The 20,890-nt window shown below is 36.1% G+C and overlaps 1 protein-coding gene across 1 annotated transcript in view; it reads right to left on the minus strand.

Moving 5' to 3' along the window:
• Window positions 1-9,393: 9,393 nt before the first annotated feature.
• The window catches only part of DGL1 (dolichyl-diphosphooligosaccharide-protein glycosyltransferase 48kDa subunit family protein), a 36,028-nt gene continuing 24,531 nt past the window's right edge, over window positions 9,394-20,890 (minus strand). The window contains exons 4-13 of the mRNA XM_089827016.1: window positions 14,531-14,584; window positions 14,290-14,403; window positions 14,080-14,135; window positions 13,941-13,982; window positions 12,540-12,615; window positions 12,297-12,368; window positions 12,017-12,142; window positions 11,741-11,845; window positions 9,953-10,036; window positions 9,394-9,833 (exon numbers count right to left, since the gene is read on the minus strand). Coding sequence (XP_089683142.1) covers window positions 9,786-9,833; window positions 9,953-10,036; window positions 11,741-11,845; window positions 12,017-12,142; window positions 12,297-12,368; window positions 12,540-12,615; window positions 13,941-13,982; window positions 14,080-14,135; window positions 14,290-14,403; window positions 14,531-14,584 — 777 coding nt within the window. The 3' untranslated portion in view covers window positions 9,394-9,785. The remainder of the gene's footprint in view (window positions 9,834-9,952; window positions 10,037-11,740; window positions 11,846-12,016; window positions 12,143-12,296; window positions 12,369-12,539; window positions 12,616-13,940; window positions 13,983-14,079; window positions 14,136-14,289; window positions 14,404-14,530; window positions 14,585-20,890) is intronic.

Below are 20,890 nucleotides of genomic sequence, written 5' to 3' on the forward strand. Positions count from 1 at the left end.
GTCATGTCCCTGTTCTTCTCAGCTGACAATTCAGAAGGACGTGCAATGGCGTGGACTTTACACCACCAATGGATATGTGGTGGTTGTTATTTTAATAATGGTCTGACTGAAGAAAGATTGCAGAGATGTGGAAACAAGGCAATCGAAAAAGATGTTTTTGGTGAGGCTTAGGTACATTCAAGAAGATCTCTTTCTTAAGATGTTAGCCTTTTACAATATAAGAATTCAAATTAGTGCAACATCTATTGGAAAGAAGAAACTAAAGATATTGGTAAGGATTTTATCAAATATATATTGAAATGATACAAGTTCACTGTGGTCAATGACTCTATGACCCAATCAGTAAGACACTAGATAGCAACAGACAGAGATTCCATAGTTCTCTGTATCTTGACACAAAATGCAGCCTCCAGAGAGAGCCATTGTTACCTAGGGTTTTGGAACCCTAAATATTTCCCTCCCATTCAACTATGCAAAAAAATAGTATTAAAAAGAAAGCTTTTAAATTAATCATTTATTAATTATTTTGTTTTATATAATATTTAATTCTTAAAAGAGTTAAATATTAATATATTCAAATGCAAGATAATTAAATGTCAAATTAATTTAAAAGAACATTAACCTCTCATATAATTAATTCTAGAAGAATTAATTATTATAATGTGAAAAGAAATAAATCAAGTGAGTTGACAAGAGTGGGTTAAAATTTGAAGAGGAATGTAAAATTATTAATTCTTAATAGAATTAATTATTATTATAGTGTGGATAAAGATTTGTGAAATTGAAGTGGGGGGATATAGCAAAAGAATGTAAAATAATTAATTCTTTAATGGAATTAAATATTACAATAATGTACCCGGGGTTCGAAAAGAAGTTGGGGCAGTTGTCAAACTTCTTTGCAAATTTATTTAATGGGGCAAAACTGATTGTAAAGGGGTTCTTGTTCTTGTTCTTCTCGGATTGGGAAAAGTCTATACATTTTTCAAGACAAGAAAGGCATTTTTAGTTTTGAGGATTTGTAACAGAGAAGGGAAGGAGAAAATGATATTTAGTTTTCAAACTTGTTTATGATGCAAGGATAAAATGATCCTATGTCTGTTTTGTTTACATATTTGAAATAAAGAGAAATTTAATTTTAGATCTTATGGTTTGAATTTACATTTCTCTGGCTGAAAATGATCTTATGGTTACTCCAACCACGTTTAGAATATTATCTTGTTCATTTATCAAGGTTCTTGTGTGTCATGGAATCCTAAGGTTTTATGCACTGTAAATGCAGTGAATATCAAATTTCCCTTTTGTTTCTCTGTAAGCAAGAAGATTGATTAGATAGCCTTTGTGCTATGTATTTGATTTCCTTTCAAAATTATTTAAATTAAGGTATGCATTCATATCATATTGATGAATGAATGTTAGTGTTCCTTCTTTGCCTTATGGTTAAAGGCATATCAAAAAATTATTTATTTTGAATCAAAAGGAGGGAGTTGTACCTCTATTTCAAAATTCAAAGAGCATCTGACAAGATAATTGCAAGTGACTCTATTGTTGGTTTCAAAGTTTTTCTTTCTTTTGGGTATTTGAGAGTCATTTGTGAAGGTGTTTTTGGAGAGACAAACCTATTTACTAACAATATGTATATCATTTATTTGTTATTTTCTTTATTTTCACAAACAAATTCAAATTTGATTTCCATAATATTAACAACTAGGCTTTTGTATCTCATATGAAACACCTAGTGCACATGACGCTAGACGTGAGAGTTTTGTATCTTTTCTCACACGGCCATTATATCCAAAGGAGTCGACAAAGGTAAGTTTTAGTTTGAATTCTTGATTGTATGTTATAAACTTAGTGTGATATGAATTATCATGTTATATTTTAAGTTGTAGATCCATTTGACAAACATATTTGAACTTATACAGGCCACAACCAACTAGGTTCCAGAAATATTGACATATGAGAGGACTCCTGACCACCAGAGGATGTCGACAAGAGAGGTATTTATGATGAAATTTTAATACTATAAATCTTCATTAAACCAATGATCATAATGCATTTGAATAATTCAATGTTAGATACATCGAATCATATAAATTTAGTAGTCTTACTTTGGGTTTTCCTTTTTTGTTTATGTAGGATGAATCTGATCCGCCTAGTTCAGCGAAGAGGCTGCATTTTGATCATCCACTAGTAGCATAGGATAGTATAGTTGTCATAACATGTGTCATGAGACATTTTGAAATGGCATATGCCACATTGTATACAGAAACATTGATATTATACACATTTCAATGGCATGATCAACCACATTTTGTATGTGGATCTATGTATTTTAATATATATTTGTGTAATTTGTCTATGGGGATACATGTATTTTGATATTTGTCATTTATGTGCACAAGGATATACATATTAATTTAGTATATTATTGTTCAATTTATTGTGGATCATGTATATTGTTCATGTTTATGGAATATCATTCATTTTGATCATGTTTGTTATATTCGATTCAAATGCAATAATTTGTGAAGAACATTTTAACAACCTCTATTATCAAATTTTTATGCAATGTTTAATTTGAAATTATATCATTTATGTTTAATTTGAAACAATCTCTGCAATCCCTTAAGATGTCTATAATTAGCCAAATCCATGGCCAATTTGGTCTTAGGAGCCCATCTTTGGTCTTACGAGACATTTCAGTACGTATTGGTCGCAAACATTATTGGGTATATGTGGTCAAAATAGGGGTGTCACTAGGTTATTGTAGACCTCGACATGACCATCCTATAGCATTCAACGTTTCACCAATATCCCCCACAAGCTCTAAGTTACGACCCTCGTAAGATCGACCTCCAAATGAACTTAGAGCACCCTGGAGACTCTTCAGTATGGGGTGGCCACGAATGTTGGAAGCTCTTCGTGGCGGGAAAAACGGTGTCACTATGGTTCACCTGCCCATCTAGAGCTAATGGCGATGATGATTTGATGCCAATATCAGCGGTAAGTTACGCAATGATGCACTGATGAACTTAGGCACACTGCAAGTGTTGGCATCAAGCGAGATTGTTGTGCTAAATCCAAATGGAATGTGATTTCTCCAAAATGAGATAGGTTATTGTAGACCTCGACATGAACATCCTATAGCATTCGACATTTCACCAATAGCCCTGATGAGCTATGAGTAACAACCCTCAGAAGATCAACCTCCAAACGCATTTAGAGCACCTTGGAGACTTTGGTACAAGGTGGTCACGAACATCAGAGGCTCTCCATGGCTGGAACAAGGGTGTCAGTAGGGTTCACCCACCCATCTGGAGCTAATGGTGCTAACGATTCAATGCCAAGATCAGTGGTTTCAAAGTTGCATAGTGATGCACTGATGAATTGAGGCACACTACAAGTTTTGGCATCGAGCGAGATCACTGTGTCGAATCCAAACAAAATGTGATCTCTCTGAAATTAGATTGGTTAACATAGACCTCGACATGATCATTTTGTAGCATTCAACGTTTCACCAATATCCCCCACGAGCTCCAAGTTACGACCCTCATAAGATTGACCACCAAACACACTTAGAGCACCTTGGAGACTCTTTGATACAGGGTGGTCGTGAATGTTGGAGGCTCTCCGCGGTCAGAACAAGGGTGTCACTATGGTTCACCCACCCATCTAGAGATAATGGCACTAAGGATTTGATGCCAAGATCAATGGTTTCAAAGTTACGTAGTGATGCACCGATGAACTAAGGCATAATGCAAGTTTTGGCATCAAGTGAAATCGTCATGTTGAATTCAAATGGAATGTGATCTCTCCAAAATAGATAGGTTATTGTAGACCTTGACATAACCATCCTGTAGCATTCAACGTTTCACCGATATCCCCCACGAGCTTCGAGTTACGACCCTTGAAAGATCGACCTCCAAACACACTTAGAGCACCTTGTAGACTCTTCAGTATGGGGTAGTCGTGAACGTTGGAAGCTCTCCATGGTTGAAACAAGGGGGTCACTATGGTTCACCCGCCCATCTAGAGCTAATGACATTGAGGATTCGATGTCAAGATCAACTATTTCAAAGTTATAATTATGCATCGATGAACTAAGGCACACTGCAAGTTTTGGCATTGAGCAAGATCATTGTGCTGAATCCAAGCAAAATGTGATCTCTCTGAAATAGATAGATTATTATAGACCTCAACATGATCATCCTATAGCATTCAATGTTTCACCAATAGCCCCCACGAGCTTCGAGTTATGACCCTCAGAAGATTGACCTCCAAACACCCTTAGAGCACCTTAGAGACTCTTTGGTATGGGGTGGTTGTGAATGTTGGAGGCTCTCTGCAATTAGAACAAGGGTTTCACTATGGTTCACTCGCCCATCTAGAGGTAATGGCACTGAGGATTCAATGCCAAGATCAACGGTTTCAAAGTTACGCAGTGATGTACCAATGAATTGAGGCACACTACAAGTTTTGGCATCAAGCAAGATCGTTGTGTCGAATCCAAACGGAATGTGATCTCTCTAAAATAGATAGGTTATTGTAGACCTCAACATGACTGTCCTGTAGCATTCAACATTTCACCGATAGCCCCCATGAGCTCTGAGTTACGATCCTCAGAAGATTGACCTCCAAACGCACATAGAGCACCTTAGAGACTTCGGTACAGGGTGGTAGCGAATGTTGGAGGCTCTCTGCTATTGGAACAAGGTTGTCACTATGGTTCACCTACCAATATAGAGCTAATGGCACTAAGGATTCGATACCAAGATCAACGGTTTCAAAGTTATTCAGTGATGCACTGATGAACTAAGGCACACTGCAAGTTTTGGCATCGAGCGAGATCATTGTGTTGAATCCAAACGGAATGTGATCTCTTTGAAATAGATAGGTTATTATAGACCTCGACATGACTATCTTGTAGCATTCAACGTTTCATCAATAGCCCCCATGAGCTCCAAGTTACAACCCTTGGAAGATTGACCTCCAAACACACTTAGAGCAACTTGGAGACTTTTCGGTACAGGGTGGTCGCAAACATTAGAGGCTCTCCACAATTGGAACAAGGGTGTCAGTATGGTTCACCCGCCCATCTAGAGTTAATGGCACTAAGGATTCGATGCCAAGATCAATGGTTTCAAAGTTACGCAGTAATGCACCGATAAACTGAGGCACACTACAAGTTTCCGCATCAAGCGAGATCATTGTGCCGAATCCAAACGGAATGTGATCCCTCTAAAATAGATAGGTTATTGTAGACCTCAACATGACTATCCTATAACATTCAATGTTTCACCGATAGCTCGACCTCCAAACGCACTTAGAGCACCTTAGAGACTCTTTGGTGTGAGGTGGTCACGAATGTTGGAGGCTCTCTGCGGTTAGAACAAGAGTGTCACTATGATTCACCCGCCCATCTAGAGCTAATAGCATTGAAGATTCGATGCCAAGATCAACGGTTTCAAAGTTACACAATGATGCACCGATGAACTGAGGCACACTGCAAGTTTTGGTATCGAGCGAGATCGTTGTGTCGAATCCAAACGGAATGTGATCTCTCTGAAATAGATAGGTTATTGTAGACCTCAACATGACTATCCTATAACATTCAATGTTTCACCGATAGCTCGACCTCCAAACGCACTTAGAGCACCTTAGAGACTCTTTGGTGCGAGGTGGTCACAAATGTTGGAGGCTCTCTGCGGTTAGAACAAGAGTGTCACTATGATTCACCCGCCCATCTAGAGCTAATAGCATTGAAGATTCGATGCCAAGATCAACGGTTTCAAAGTTACACAATGATGCACCGATGAACTGAGGCACACTGCAAGTTTTGGTATCGAGCGAGATCGTTGTGTCGAATCCAAACGGAATGTGATCTACAATCAGACAGATATTTTAATATTGTTACTTGTTTAGTATTTGGTTTTGTTCATGAGACGTAAACATTTTTGTTTATATAAACTTCTTGTCTTCCCTTCCTAAGGTGGTATTTTGATGGTATCAGAACAAGGTATCAAAACACCTGAGTAGACCTTTGACTTCCTATATCACCTACTTAAAACACTACCAAACTATTAGGAGAAGGAAAATAACAAGGCCAACTCCAACTTCTTCTTTATATATGAATACCAAAGATTTATTCATCGATGTCATATTATATTGAATCCAACTAGCTTTTCCTTCTGTTGGTTAGGAAAGGTTTAATTTCCTTATGTAGGGATGGATTTCTTAATTAATTTAGGAGCTATGTTCCCCAAGAAAGTTTTTTTTTTGTTGCAGAGAAAATCACCACTATCACCATTGCTTGTTATGTTGTTGCTTCAAACAAATTACTCATTCACAGGTGGCTCTTTGGGCACCAAAATGTGTAGTTTTCTAATGAAATCATTTGCCTTGATGCAATCGTAGGCATTAATTTGCTTGTGTTTACACTTTGTCAATCTACAATGGCAGCTCTCACAGAACGGATATGAATCTGCCTTGAAACGCATCCTCCACAATTTTTACCATTTCAAATCCTCCCTAGTCCATTGTGTTTCCTCTCATCCCACATTTCTCGAAAATGTTGAATCCTATAAGGTCCAATATATCACAACGAAAATAACAAGTGTTACAGAAAAAGAAAAAGAAAAAACACTCCATTTTCGATTCTTTGTTCTCATAAGAGAAGACAAGGCAAATAATTAAGGTCGTCACTCAAAGGATGGTCTCTCCAAAATCAACTGATAAATGAGGACAACGCAAGAAGTGGAGCTAAAGTTGGCTAGAAAATGATAAATATGCAAATTGTAACGATACACATTTGGCATCTGAGTTTTTTCATCTTCTTGTAACCTCAAGAACCACCCTATTTTTTTGTAAGATTTTGGACTTATCGACGACCAACACCTTTTTCGATATGAGACATCACACCCATCGGCCGGAGTCTCCCATATAATAGCCTATCCACTAACTAGAATCAAGAATTACTAACTCAGCCTCCCTTAGTATGAGAAAAAAGAGTCATCTCAAAGGATCCCATCTTTTCTTTCCTTCTCTTTTTGTTGTTCACAATGTGCCAACCATCCTCCAATCTAGCCACTTCATTTTGCCAATCTATAATGCAAGCCATAGAATCATGGGTCTAATCATTTAAACATCCCATCTCTTGTTGGGATTGACCCCCAACTACCAATAAGCCATTCTCCATATCTTGAGCCCTAAGTAAATTTTATTTCTCCCTCTGAATGAAGCAGTAGCCCCATTCCTTTGTTGAGCCTCCCTTTCACAACCCACACCAATCATACTATCATTGTTCTTTGTGGATTATTTTGTGTCATCCATCAGAGTGAACTACCTATTCCTAGAATAGCTTGAGTGAAGCTCTTTTGTTGCTCTACCTCCTCCACTGCATAGGCAAAAGCATCCTTCCACCATGAAGTCGACTTGCACACTTTTCCTTTGACGCACTTGGTTGCAATATATCCAATCTAAAAACATGTTCTACATCTAAAAGAAATACCGTCATAATCCAAAGGTTGAATTTCGATGCCCTTTTAAGGTTTTGATCACAATATTTATAAGAAGTCTCTTATTGATACCCATTTCCACAAGGATTCAAGCAAAAGTGAAGTAGAGCAGATTTGAAGATCCTTTGCCCACCAACAAAAAGTTCCTTAAAGCATCCCCTATTGCTTCAAAGCACAAAGCAAACCAAAGATGTAGAGATAAAATAGGAAATCTCACCCGCAATGGCTTTAACATCAGAGCAAATTTGTTCTCCCAACACCATTAATAATCACACATAAACACACACACATATTCTCAAACACCACAATAAGAAACCCTTAGTTACAGGTAAATCTCAACTTTCAAGAAATAGGCTCCCAATAGTCTAAAATCCATTTCTGAAGATCACTCAAAGCAAGCTAAAACGACCATCCAAACCACTCTGAAAAGACCACCACATTATGGTCCACCACCTCCATTTCGACCTCTAATACTATGAAACACACAGGTCAAAAAGTAATATGGAAATATAAATCTGCCTATCAACAAGTTCACAAGGATCTTATCCCATTTGCTCATCACTCGTAGGGGCTTCATGAGGGGGAGAAAGCCCTAAAAGGGCCATGTGTTTGTTCCAAACCCCCACCCAATCCAGCGTTTAAGAAACCCTTATTCTATAATTTCGAGATTTTAACTCAATCAACATTTACCTTGAGATGCTCCATCTCACCTCCATAAAAACCACAATAGCATGAGCAAGGTATACTAAAACCCTAGTGCCCGTGGAGTTTCCATTGCTCTGAAACCCCATCTTCAAAATCATAATACTCCACTAGTATTATTAGTGATCATAACATGTCTCTTAAACGTGTCTCCAACATTAATATAGCATCCATATCAAATATATGGTTGCACAATTTGCTAATATAGTTAGAAGGACCTTTCATACATAATAGTACATTGTGCATCACATTTTACCTTCAGGGAATGTCTTATAAAGCTTTATAAATGATCATACAAATACTATATTTCCTTAATATCAGGGGTAACGATGCATTGGTATCATGCGAGAGGAGAATAATGACAGTAAAAACTATTGGAAAAGCGGGTAAATTAGTCACCAATTATTTTTCTTGAAGTTAAGACCCTAAACATGGAATGGAATGGAATTAGTACCCGGCCTGTCAACTGAGCCTAATAAGAGTACTAGTGCGGAGGAATACCTGTGAAATAGAACCAGCAAGTTTCCTAAAATATTTTGAACCTGCTGTCAGGAGAATATTTTACCTGTTCGGTGTATCTGACTAAAGTTGCCTAGGCTGCTTGTTTTACAACTGTATACTGAAATGCATGCATACTCTCTCAGATAACATTATTAAGTTAATTTACTCATCTTCAATATCTCTGCTTCTGATTATTACCATAAAAAGCAGCCAAATCACTAGTCTTCCAAGTTTGTCATTGTTTGTGTACTCTTTAACTTGTGAAGCTTCAATAGCATATTCAAAAATAATTTTGAAGTGCAATGCTTTTCAGTTTAGAGATTTGTGCATTATGCTATTCGATTAGGATCAAACATAGCAAATTGATTTGGATAACTAGATAGTTGTGCTTTAAATGTATTCTATGCAAAAACCAGAACTCCCAACATGCCAAATTTTTATTAAAAATTGTCTACTGCAGAGTTGAGTAACGGAACCATCTATGGGGTTAAAAGAGGTAAGTTAAAATATCAGAAAATTTATTAGGATCAAACATAGCAAATGTATTTGGATAACTAGCTAGTTGTGCTTTCAATGTATTCTGTGCAAAAACCAGAACTCCCAACACTCCAAATTCTTATTAAGAAATGTCTACTGCAGAGTTGAGTAACAGAACCATCTATGGGCTTAAAAGAGGTAAGTTAAAATATCTGAAAATTTATTTGCATATGTATGCATTTTTGTTTTGCTTTTTCGTTTTTGGTTAAGCAAGAAGACAATATCTGAAAATTAAACAGAGGAAAATGCAACTATCAGTTCGCTTTGACTTGAATTCTTCCCACCTTAATAGATGACTTTGCAAATTAGCAAAATTTGGAGTAATTACAGTGATCTAACCAAATTCAGACGAAATTACAATGACCAGAAATTCATTGTAGGGAAGCAGAATTAAATTGTACATTTCGAAGTGGCCATTCATAGCCAGTATTCCTATTGACAATTTAAATTTTACTTAACCACCTAAGCAATTGCCATGAGAAATTTATTTGTCATTGGCACTCCAGCGCAGGCATCTCACCTGATTCTTTTTCATTTATGATATAAGAAAACCAGACCAAAAATAAAGAAACCTGTCATCTGTGAAGAGGATAGGTAGAAAAAAAATCATTAATTGCTTGAGTTACCAGCAAACATAAATAAATTCGACCAATAAAGAACATGAGGTGTTGAGCTAGAGAACACGCAAGATCTTTTACCATGGAAAATGCACCCCCGTAGTATGGATATGCAGATATGATAAACCTTTCATATTCGTTGTGTCTGAAAGGCCTTACAGGAATCTGTAAATTAGAAGAAAATTAAACACTTTAGTCCAAGCCACACTCTGGTTTCCTAAATGAAAGCCCAGAAAGCCACACAGTTCTTGACATGGTAAGGCCTGTCAGTTGGGCGTATCATATTTCAGACAGATATAATCAGCCTTTTCATGATTTTAGGTATGCGCAAAAAAGGTTTAACTTTAAGGGAAGACAGCAAAAAAAAATCTGAATTTTAGGGATGGTGGGAAGATGACCACTAAAGGAAAATATAATTTTAAAAAACAAAACAAAAAAACCTTGAAAAATTAAATATCTTAAAATAAACTGAATGAAACTAAATTTTAATCATCCTTGAAATTTCTTTTCCTAATCGCTCAGACAATAGTGCACTATTATATTCTAAAAAGGAAGTTGTTACGAAAGGCAAGAACTTGCCACGTGCAGTTCTTTCTCATTGACACAACATCATATTAAATAAGTAGGAAACATATCCTTCAAAATATTATCTCTCTACCATGTACTAAGAAAGACAAGCTTGTCCAAGAGGTTGACCTCAATTGTTAAAGAATTAAGTTCTCACTGTGGAAATCCAAGTTCAAATCTCAATGAAACATTAAAATGAAATTCTATGTTATGGCTGTCTTCCGTAGTTTGAAGTTGTGACTCTTGGTCTTCCATAGGTGGTTTCTAGTGTGGTTTCTCTAAAGGAGCTAATATTAGTCTCATGGTTGTGCTCGCAAGAGCTTGTTATAGTCTCGTGTGGATACTCATAAGAGCAGAATATTTGTAAACAATAAGCGCTACAAAAAAGGAAGACAAGCTTCAATGGACAGTTAAGTTTTCTTATCATACAACTCAACTGTAACAACTGCCATTATCAAAAGAAAATCTACATGCCATTCTGGCATGAACAAAGGATTGATTTTTGCAGTGTGCATGACTACTACCAGAGAGAATTTATTGACAAAATGTTTCTTTACTAATTGCTTGCCATTTCAAAGCTCCTGCAAGAAGCTCCATAAGATTTTGACAGCAGAATTCTACCAAATCTGAAGTTCTTTAAGAGTTTCTCTGAAACTCAACAATGGGATTTATGTGATTTACTTTAGAATTTTATTTGACTTTATTTCAAGGGCCTTTTCCTCCCTTAACAAAATGCAGCTTGGGGGGCAACCTGACATCCCTGGAACAGTTAAGTGGTGGCAGGAGAGAAAACCCATTCTCAAAATAGTGTTAAAAGGGGGGAATTGGGAGATGTCCCCAAGAACGTCCCCCAAACTGTCCAATATTTTGGGGACAGGAGAGGGACATTTCATCCCCATCCCCAAGTCCTCTGAACACATCTAAATGGAGGATGTGCCAATACTTCTGGGGGCACATCAATGAAAAACACTTGATATGATATTATAAAACATGATAAGTTACAACAAACAGATGTTTGAAGTTTACAGTGTCTAACAATCAAACTAGCATATTCTACTCTTAAATTACGAGTTTAAATTTTCTTTTTAAGTATAATGGCAGTTGTGTCCATGTTGGTTCATGGTTATCCAGCAGAGACAAATTGCAAGATACATTACTAGACAATACTAAGCAATCCAGTTTTCTCTTTTTTAAATGTGATATGAGGGCAGGAATCCAGGAGGGGGCAAAAGTGGGGGAAAGAGAAGAGACGAGAGCATTCCTACAATTTACACAACACAAATTAAGCTGATAATGCCATACCTGCTTGCTAAGAGATAAACTTGTGTAACCGAGCCTTTGGTACTCAATTTTAAATTGGAAAACGCCATACACGTCAGGAACTTGGAACGAAGTAGAATATAAACCCTGCAACAATAAAGATCACAACATATCAAATGGTTTCTCCAAAAACATGGGAAACAATTGGAGTTAATTTTCCTAGAGTGAGAAATAATTTCTTTACTGCAAGGAAATTTCTGGCTATGGCAATAATTTTCCATCTATAATAATGTTATAATTTATCTATTCATTCCTAACCTTGTTGTTGTGAGACAGAGTCTTCAGAACATAGGGACTCATCATGTAAAACTGAACTTGAACATCATCTGCAACATAAGGCCTCCAATCCTTCCCAGTCCACTCATGGATTTCCACGGAGTATTCCTGTCAACAAAAGCAGCAATAGACATTCTATATTTCTTAACTATACCAAAAGTGGTAATAAATCAAGCATCACTCTATGATATAGAAATCCTTCAAATGGTTTGTAATTTGGCAAAATCAACAAACATATATACAAAAATATTATTTTACGAACCAGGTTATCAGTGATTCGATACATAGCAGGTTCAACATTCTCCCCAATTTTATGGTGCTTGACACTCACAGCCTGCTACATCAATAATAATTTACATTTACAGCAGAAGTAACAGTTGACATTTAAATGTGGCCAAAAGGAATCCATTAATATATTATAGAGCAACAAAATAGTGACTATTAATGGTGTTAATCCTCTCAGGTAGCATTACATCATTTAAAATATGACGCCCTATAAGCCCACCTTAAGATGCCCCCTTTCATGGAAGACCCACTTGCACAATTCAGATACAAACTGCTCATTACCACTTTTTGCATATCTGCAAGCATAAAATTTAAATGATCAACTTTTAATTGAAAGGCTAAAGAGGAAGTTTTCAAATATTTGTTAAAACTTATTAGTTTATAACATAACAAGAACCACACTCCTCTTCAAAAATGATGGTGCTTCTGCTACTGTGAAATATGCAGACAGATATGGAAATAGTATAATACCCTATTCATATTAATCAGTCAACTTTATACTACTTTTCACTTATGAAATAGTAGAATACCCTATTCGAATTAATCAGGTGACTTTATAAAACTTTTCACTTACATGAATGTTTAAATAATATTGGCATTGATCATACTAAAATTTAGTAAATCTTGACACAGTGACAGTATTGTTTGAAGGTAAAAGAACAAAAACACACAATCAAAAATCATTGACAGCCATGCTTCTATTTCTGATGCCTAAATGCTTTCAAAACAATCATAATACTTATGACTTTGGCCCACATCCATGCTTGTTAACTTGGAATCCTAACTAAAGTAAGTTACACAAAGGATAGTCACCAGACTACCTAGCATGACTTTCAATGCTGATTTCACAACCAATAGTTATCTTTCTTCTTTGTATTTTATATTTTAAGATACATCAACATAAACATACTGATTTGGCACTGTATTTGATAATGTGGACCTCAAAACCTAAGTTACCATATTCGGTCAGTTACCACAGAATTCGAAAGTTGATTCACCAGCCAGGATACCAAGCCAAGGAGACCATCCCAAGTAATTAATTCATCCTAAGATCATTTTCAATAATATTGTGACAGTAATATCTATCAATCAATATTTTACACCGTTAGTGCTGCCATCTATTACCAAGGTAGAAGTAATTATATACAACATAATAGTTGTTCCTGCAAAGGAGACAACAAACCCAATGGCACAGTACAGAGTCCCAGGACTATCTAGACACTAAATATATAAGCCAAACACTTAAATAATATAGACATGTAAGTGTGTCCTACTGAGATGTCTAAAGACCAAATGGCTGAAGCAACTGGACACAGATACCAAATGGCAAGCTTGGCTAAATTTGATCCCACATGTCATGACATAATTGGTTGACACTATCTTTTGCATCAAATCTTTATGAACCGATACAATGTTACAAACTTACAACCAATGTTGTACGTCAAATGTCAAAACAGGTTAGCATATATTATGATATGATGAAAACAAAGAACAGAAAACTGTAGGGATAAAATTAGTAAAATTTCACTAATTTTAATTAGCATGAGTTATCATTGAAGATTCAATGAATAAAAATACCATCACATTCAAACTGTAAAAATCGGTAGACTTAAATACTCACTCAGTTGAACTGCCAAATCTTTTAACTTTGGATTTCATATACCTGCATGAGAATTAACTCAGTGTCATTCAAGTAATTCCAAACCAGATGGAGGGAAAATAAAATGAGAGGCATATTAGTTATAGGTCAGAAAACATACTTATTGCTAAACAAATCTAAGGAACCAGAAATAAGAATCCGGGCATTATTTCTTGCCTGCAGGAAACAGTGAATAAAATTAAGATATCAGAGAATAAAATAAAACAAGGAGAAATAAAATAGTATTTGACTTATAATTAGAACATCAATCAACTAATATATGCAAAACGCTAAATGAGTTCTAGCTCAGAGTGAATAAATCTTTACAAACCTGCACAACTGAGACCAAAGAAATAGAAGATCCTATCAGGACCGGAGGACTAGACAAATCAGCTTTAGGATTTGCAGAATATGCAGAAGGTGAAGCAGATAAAACTTTCAGCACCTGACAAAAGCAGCACATATGACACAGATAATGCCTCTGGATAGAGAACTCGTGTCTTTTTCTGAATTGACATTAAACAGGTATCCAAATATAAATGCTATTTGGCACATTAATTGAAAAAGCTCACCAAGCTGTTAGAAGGATTCAATGAATGAGCAATGCCTCGAAAAAGAACAGGGGCCTGAATGGAAAAAACAAATAGATTAACCATTTAAGCTTGAAATATCCTCTCATATACACTCATTAATGCCAACAGACTAAAATTATATTTATTAAAGAAGTTGGACCGCGGCACCTTAAACATAAGTACCAGGTTACATAATAGCAAGGGTTAAAACCAAGTTGCTGATTCGGGTTCAGGTTCGTATTCGTGGTTTCCGGTAAAAAAAACATTCCATTTGGGATTGTGGGGGGATTCATGAGTGTGTGTGTGTGTACAAAACCAATAAGAGAAACATACATAATTGCAAAACTAAATCATTTCATAGTATAAATATATGTTGCTTGGTCATTGATCAATGCCAAATGTCAAAGATAAACATTAAATACTCACTCATTAATCTATGTTCACAATTCTAAAGAAAATCATACATTGAATTACTTAATTACAAAATGGAATTTCAAAACATAGACTAGTTCATCAAATATTAAAGTTTGAAACATAGTGATAATAGTGACAAGTGTTTTAATATCTCTACTCTACGAATATGGTGAAAAAGACAAATTCACGTGCAGTCTCAAATCACCCCAAATCGCTCCAATTCGCATTCCAGCAGCTAAAGAAACCGTCCACCATCCTGAACACAAGCAATAAATTTGATGCCCTTTCATCTCCAAACAAAGGTCGAGAAAACAAGAAAGCACAGGCACGAGCAAGTTCGAAAACCTAGTCAGGCAACACAAACAACGAAATGCAGAAATCCTCGAAAGAAAAATTGCAGAGACGAAAAAGGGTGGCAGATCGTGCAAAAAAAGAAGAAAAGATCGCAATTTCGGCAAAAACAAGAAGAAAGCTCAGCAAAACTCCAAATCCAAAAGGATTTCTTCAAGAAAACGAAGTACGCTCCAATAACAGAGCAAAACCCTAGCCCTAAGAGGTGCATATTACCTAACCATGTCCCTTTAGGGCCGGCATCAAAGAGTATGCCCAAAACAAAGGGTACCATAGATTCATTAAAGAAAACCCGCAACGTCAAACCGTGACAGGAATTATCCTACCAAGCAAAAGAAGTTTACATTCCACCACATCAAAAGAACTATCGAGCAACAGCAAATCAAGGACAGACTAGAAACCCTAAGCAAAGATTCCCAATCAAGAACCAAGACTGCGAAGAAATAATCATCAGCAATCCACATAGTGAAGGAAGATGGAAGGATTGCGAAGAAAAGGGCATCTATATGTATTGGAACAGTCTGCCAAGCAAAAGAAACAAGCTGGTACGCATCATATCAAAAAAAATGGAGCAAGAAAGTAAGTAACTTAACCCCCTTTGCAGATAAATATTGGTTTATTCTATGTCAGAATTCAAAGGATAAAGATGAAATTCTGAATTCTGATAATTACTTTTACAAAGGACACCATATTACTTTTTCAGCATGGAAACCTAACTTTAATAAAAACCATATTAAAAACATAAAATCTGTCAAGTGGATGGAAAGCTCAGAAATTCCATCAGAATTAATGGAGAATAACATCATTAAGAAAATTGGTGAATCATTAGGATCTTTGATAGGTTTTGAAGATAACACAGATAAAGCAAACAAAATTAGGATCTTGGTAAAATCAGATCTAAGCAACACAGTTAGTAAGAAAATTATCACTAACAGATCCATTTACAGTTTATCATTTAGAGAATATTCAAAAAATATAAACAAAATTAAGGATTCAAACTTAACTAAATTACATATCAAAAATAACATCAAAGACAGCATAATCTCAAAAAGGAACAAAGGTGAAAGGAAAGTACGAGAAGAAGAGGTAACCTCAGCATCGAATAATATCAAAGGAGGCTAGAGAGGAGTAGAAGAGATCAAAAACTCTGACAAAGGAAATCCAGAAAATGGCAAAGCAATAACACAAGAGGAAACGGATATGGTTGGTCAATATAAGTTACCAGCACGCTCTGAACAAATTCAAAAGGTGTAAGGATTGCCAAATGGAAAAAGAAACAATTGAAGAAATGGATTTCAATATCAAAAAGTTAAACAAGCTTTCCCATGAAATCCTTTTGATTCAAAATGATCTAATAGATCAAAGCTTATTGGCAGAAGAAGTTCACAAGGAACATAAAGGGAAAAGAATAAAAACTACAAAAACAGGGGAAACATCAAAAAAGGGAAATTATCAGAAAGAGGAACCAAGGAAAGATTAGGCAAGAGAGCAAGATGAAAATGCAGAAATCGGGCAGTTGAACAAAGAACAGATAAAGGAAATGAACAGACAATTGACAGCTTACAAGGAAAACCCCTCCAAAGAGAAAATGCAAAGCAGGAGGCTATTATCCCACCAGCAAACTCAGCCCAACGGAGCAACATAAGCATCAGGAAAAGAGGGAGAAAGAAAAGTTACAAATTCTAGCAAACTCCCAATGATGGAAAGGATATGTTCGCACTAACCACAGAAGGATCAAAATCAAAGTCAAAAATGAGAGGACCATCTTCAGAATCGTCAAATACATTAAACGAAGAGCAAATCATGTGGAATGAATCAAAGGATAGCCCTAATGAAGGAAAGAATAGTACAGAGGACAAGGATGCGGGGAAAGACCAAGACTCTGTAAGCAAGGAGGACCATATTAATAAACTGATAATCAAAGAAATTGTCACAGAAGATATACAAGAAAGAGAGAATTCAGTAATAGCAGAAAAAGTAATAAAAGAACAAAATCTAGAAAGAATAGGCATTTTAGTGAACCAGGAAGGAATGAAGGCTCCAAACTGTGGAAAAACAAAGCAAAAATGAGGAAGGAAATTGCTAAGAGAACTCAGAGAGGCAGCAGGGCAGGTAAAGGAACAAACTAAGATTTTCGATATTCTACAAAGTGGGAAGGGGAAGATCCTTCCCAAGGAACAATGAGAATCACAACTTGGAATGCTAGGGGCCTAAATGCCCCTAGTAAAAAACGCTTATTAAAGCATAACCTCACTTTGTTTAAATCAGATATATCACTATTATAAGAAACAAAATTAAACAAAGAAGAAGGAATAAAGTTAAGTCAGAAATTGGGGAAATGGAAATCAAAATTCAATCAATCACAGGGAGCCTCAGGAGGACTTGGGATTATCTGGAACCCTCGGCAAATTAATATTGAAGTAATCACCTCCCGGGCTAACTGGATGGGATGTAGAGCTGTCAGCAAAAAATCAAACTTGCAACCAATCATAACTAATGTTTATGGACCTACCCAATCAGCAGACAAACTAGCGGTTTGGAACGATATTAGTAATTTTATCAACTCAAAACCTCAAGAGATACTCATCTTAGGGGGAGATTTTAATGTTGTCTTAAGAAAGGAGGAAAAACACAGAGGATGCAATCCAATATCTAGAACCATGGAAGATTTTTAAAACTGGATCCAGAATGACTCCCTCATGGATATCTCCACCAAGAATGGAATATATACTCGAAACAACAGAAGGAAAGGATTCTGTTCCATAGCAGAACGTTTGGACAGATTTCTTATAAAAGGTGAGCTCAGTTTAATGGACAGTATAGTAAATGCTGAAATCCTACCAATGGCAGGTTCAGATCACTTCCCAGTAAAATTGGAAATCAAAGAGCAACATAAACCAAGCAGGAACCCCTTCAAATGTGAGAAAATGTGGTTCATGGATAAATCATTTATGAAGCAGATAAGAGGATGGTGGCAGGAGGAACAGTTCCAAGGATCCAAAATGTTATGCTTTGTATCCAACTTAAAAAGTGTGAAAGAAAAAATCTTAAAGTGGAACAATACACATTTTAAAAATATTTTTTTAAAAAAATTAGAAATTGAAGAAAAAATCAGTAATCTAAATAAAGAAATCATAACGAAAGGTATGAATAATGAAGCTTATCCACTAGAAAAAGAGTACCTATTAAAACATGAAGAGATACTAGTTAAAGAAGAGATCTTTTGGAGACAAAAATCCAAGGAAAAATGGCTACTAAAAGGTGACGGTAACGCAAAATTCTTTCATAACAGCACTATTCATAACAGAAACCATATTAACATATCCAAGATCAAGAATCCGAAGGGAGGGCAAATTGAAAACCCAGAAGAAATAGCAGATATTTTTGTTAAGTATTTCAACAATACCCTTAACAATTACGACTCGTCAAAAAAAATTGCTCAAGAGGAAATGCTAAAGTATATTCCCAGCTGATTTCAGAAGAGGATAACAAATTCTTAAACGAATCCTTCACTCTTCAAGAAGTTAAAACTGCACTTTTTAATATCAATCCAAATAAATCACCAGGACCCGATGGCTTCTAGGCATTCTTCTTCTAGCAATGCTAGGACATATTAGGAGAAGAACTATGGAAAGCTCTGGAAGCAACTCGAAATGGAGGGTCAATATTAACAAAAATCAATCACACTTTTCTTACACTTATTCCAAAAAAAAATGAAAGTGTAGTGTTGGGGGATTTTAGACCAATTGCCTTATGCAATACCATTTATAAAGTTTTCTCAAAAGTCTTGTCTAATTGCCTCAAAAGGTTCCTCCCAAAGCTTATTTTGGAAGAACAAATGGGCTTTGTCCCAGCTAGATCTATATTAGACGGTATATCTATTGTTCAAGAAACTATACACTCTGCAATTAAAAATAAAGAAGCTTGTATGTTACTAAAACTAGACATTCAAAAAGCATATGACAAAGTAGACTGGAGATTCCTATGTAAAACCTTGGAGGCCTTTGGTTTCTCTAAACAATGGATAAACATCATCTTCCAATGTATCTCTAACCCCAAAATTTCTCTTCTCATCAATGGTACCCCAGAAGGATTCTTCAGTATATCTAGAGGCATTAGACAAGGAGACCCGATATCTCCATTTTTGTTCATCATCGTGGCAGAATCATTTGGAAGGGCAATCAAAGCAGCGCAAGCAGAAAACAAGATTAAAGGTGTTAAAGTCAATAAAGACATAGAAAACACGACTCATCAACAATTTGTTGATGATACTATACTAGCAAGAATCAGCACCTTGGATGAGGCAGATCAAATGCAACATATCTTAGAAACATATACCAAAGCTTCAGGGCAAATTATCAACACCAACAAATCAGAAATCTTCTTCTTAAACACACCCAAAGAACTAGAGGATCAAACTTGCAATAAATTTGGGTTCAAAAAAAGTACTCTATTTAAGTACCTAGGAATATACCTGGACAAAAGTAACAAATCCAATCCGGATTGGGAACACACTCTCAGAAAAATCGATAATCAAACAAAATCATGGAAAGGAAGATGGTTGACCAAGGCTGGGAAAACTACAAAAATCAAAGCAGTCTTATCAGCAATTCCCACCTACCAACTCGCCTACTCACAATTACCCTAGAATATAAACCTTAAAATGGAAAAGAAACTGTGTGATTTTTTTTGGAATGGATTAAAGGACAAGAAAAAAGCGACCTTAATCAGCTGGAGCAACATTTGCAAACCTAAAGACTCTGGGGGCCTAGGAATCAAAAATCTAGAATGGCAGAACGAAGCACTAGGTGCCAAACAAGTATGGAGATTGTATTACGAAAGGGATAGGAAATGGGCTAGAATCCTATTCAATAAACCCCTCAAACAGTACATCTTTATTTAGAATCAGAGAACCCCCCAAAGGTTCTGCGGGATGGAATTTCCTAATTAATAGCCGAAATCTAATATCCAAATACCTTACTTGGGATATAGGGAAAGGTGACAAAGCTTTATTTTGGGAAGACTCATGGAACGGATATCCCCCCCTAAATTGTTCAGACTTAACTCCAAAAGCAATATCTCATCTCAAGGAAATATGGGGGACAGAAGTGGAAAATTATATAGAGGAGTCCAACTCTGACTCAGGCAAGATATGGAAATGGAAATCTATTTCCAATTGTGGATTAAACTAGACGGACAGGGAGAAACTTGAAATCATCCTAAAAAGCCGACCAATTTCAATCAAAAATAGGGAGGACAAACTAATTTGGGCAGCCTCTAAAGATGGAATTTATAAAGTCAAAGAAGGGTACAGATTGATTACAAATTCACAAAGATGAGAAGCTAGCACCCTCCCACTTAATCTATGTTGGGACCCAACAAGACTCCCCAAAGCAAGCATTTTTCTATGGGCTGCCATGCAAATGAGAATACTAACAGCAGATAGAATTTTAAAAAAGGGCTTTGAAGGACCTTCAAGATGCATATTATGCAAAGATAATGAAGAAAATGCAAAACATCTCCTATATGATTGTAAATTTACTCAGGAATGCTAGAGGTGGCTCCAATGTAAACTGAAATGGACTGCCCCACTAA

Source organism: Cupressus sempervirens, chromosome 4 (assembly GCF_028749045.1).
Source record: "Cupressus sempervirens isolate cs-2001-9-10 chromosome 4, ASM2874904v1, whole genome shotgun sequence".
NCBI classification, from domain to species: Eukaryota; Viridiplantae; Streptophyta; class Pinopsida; order Cupressales; family Cupressaceae; genus Cupressus; species Cupressus sempervirens.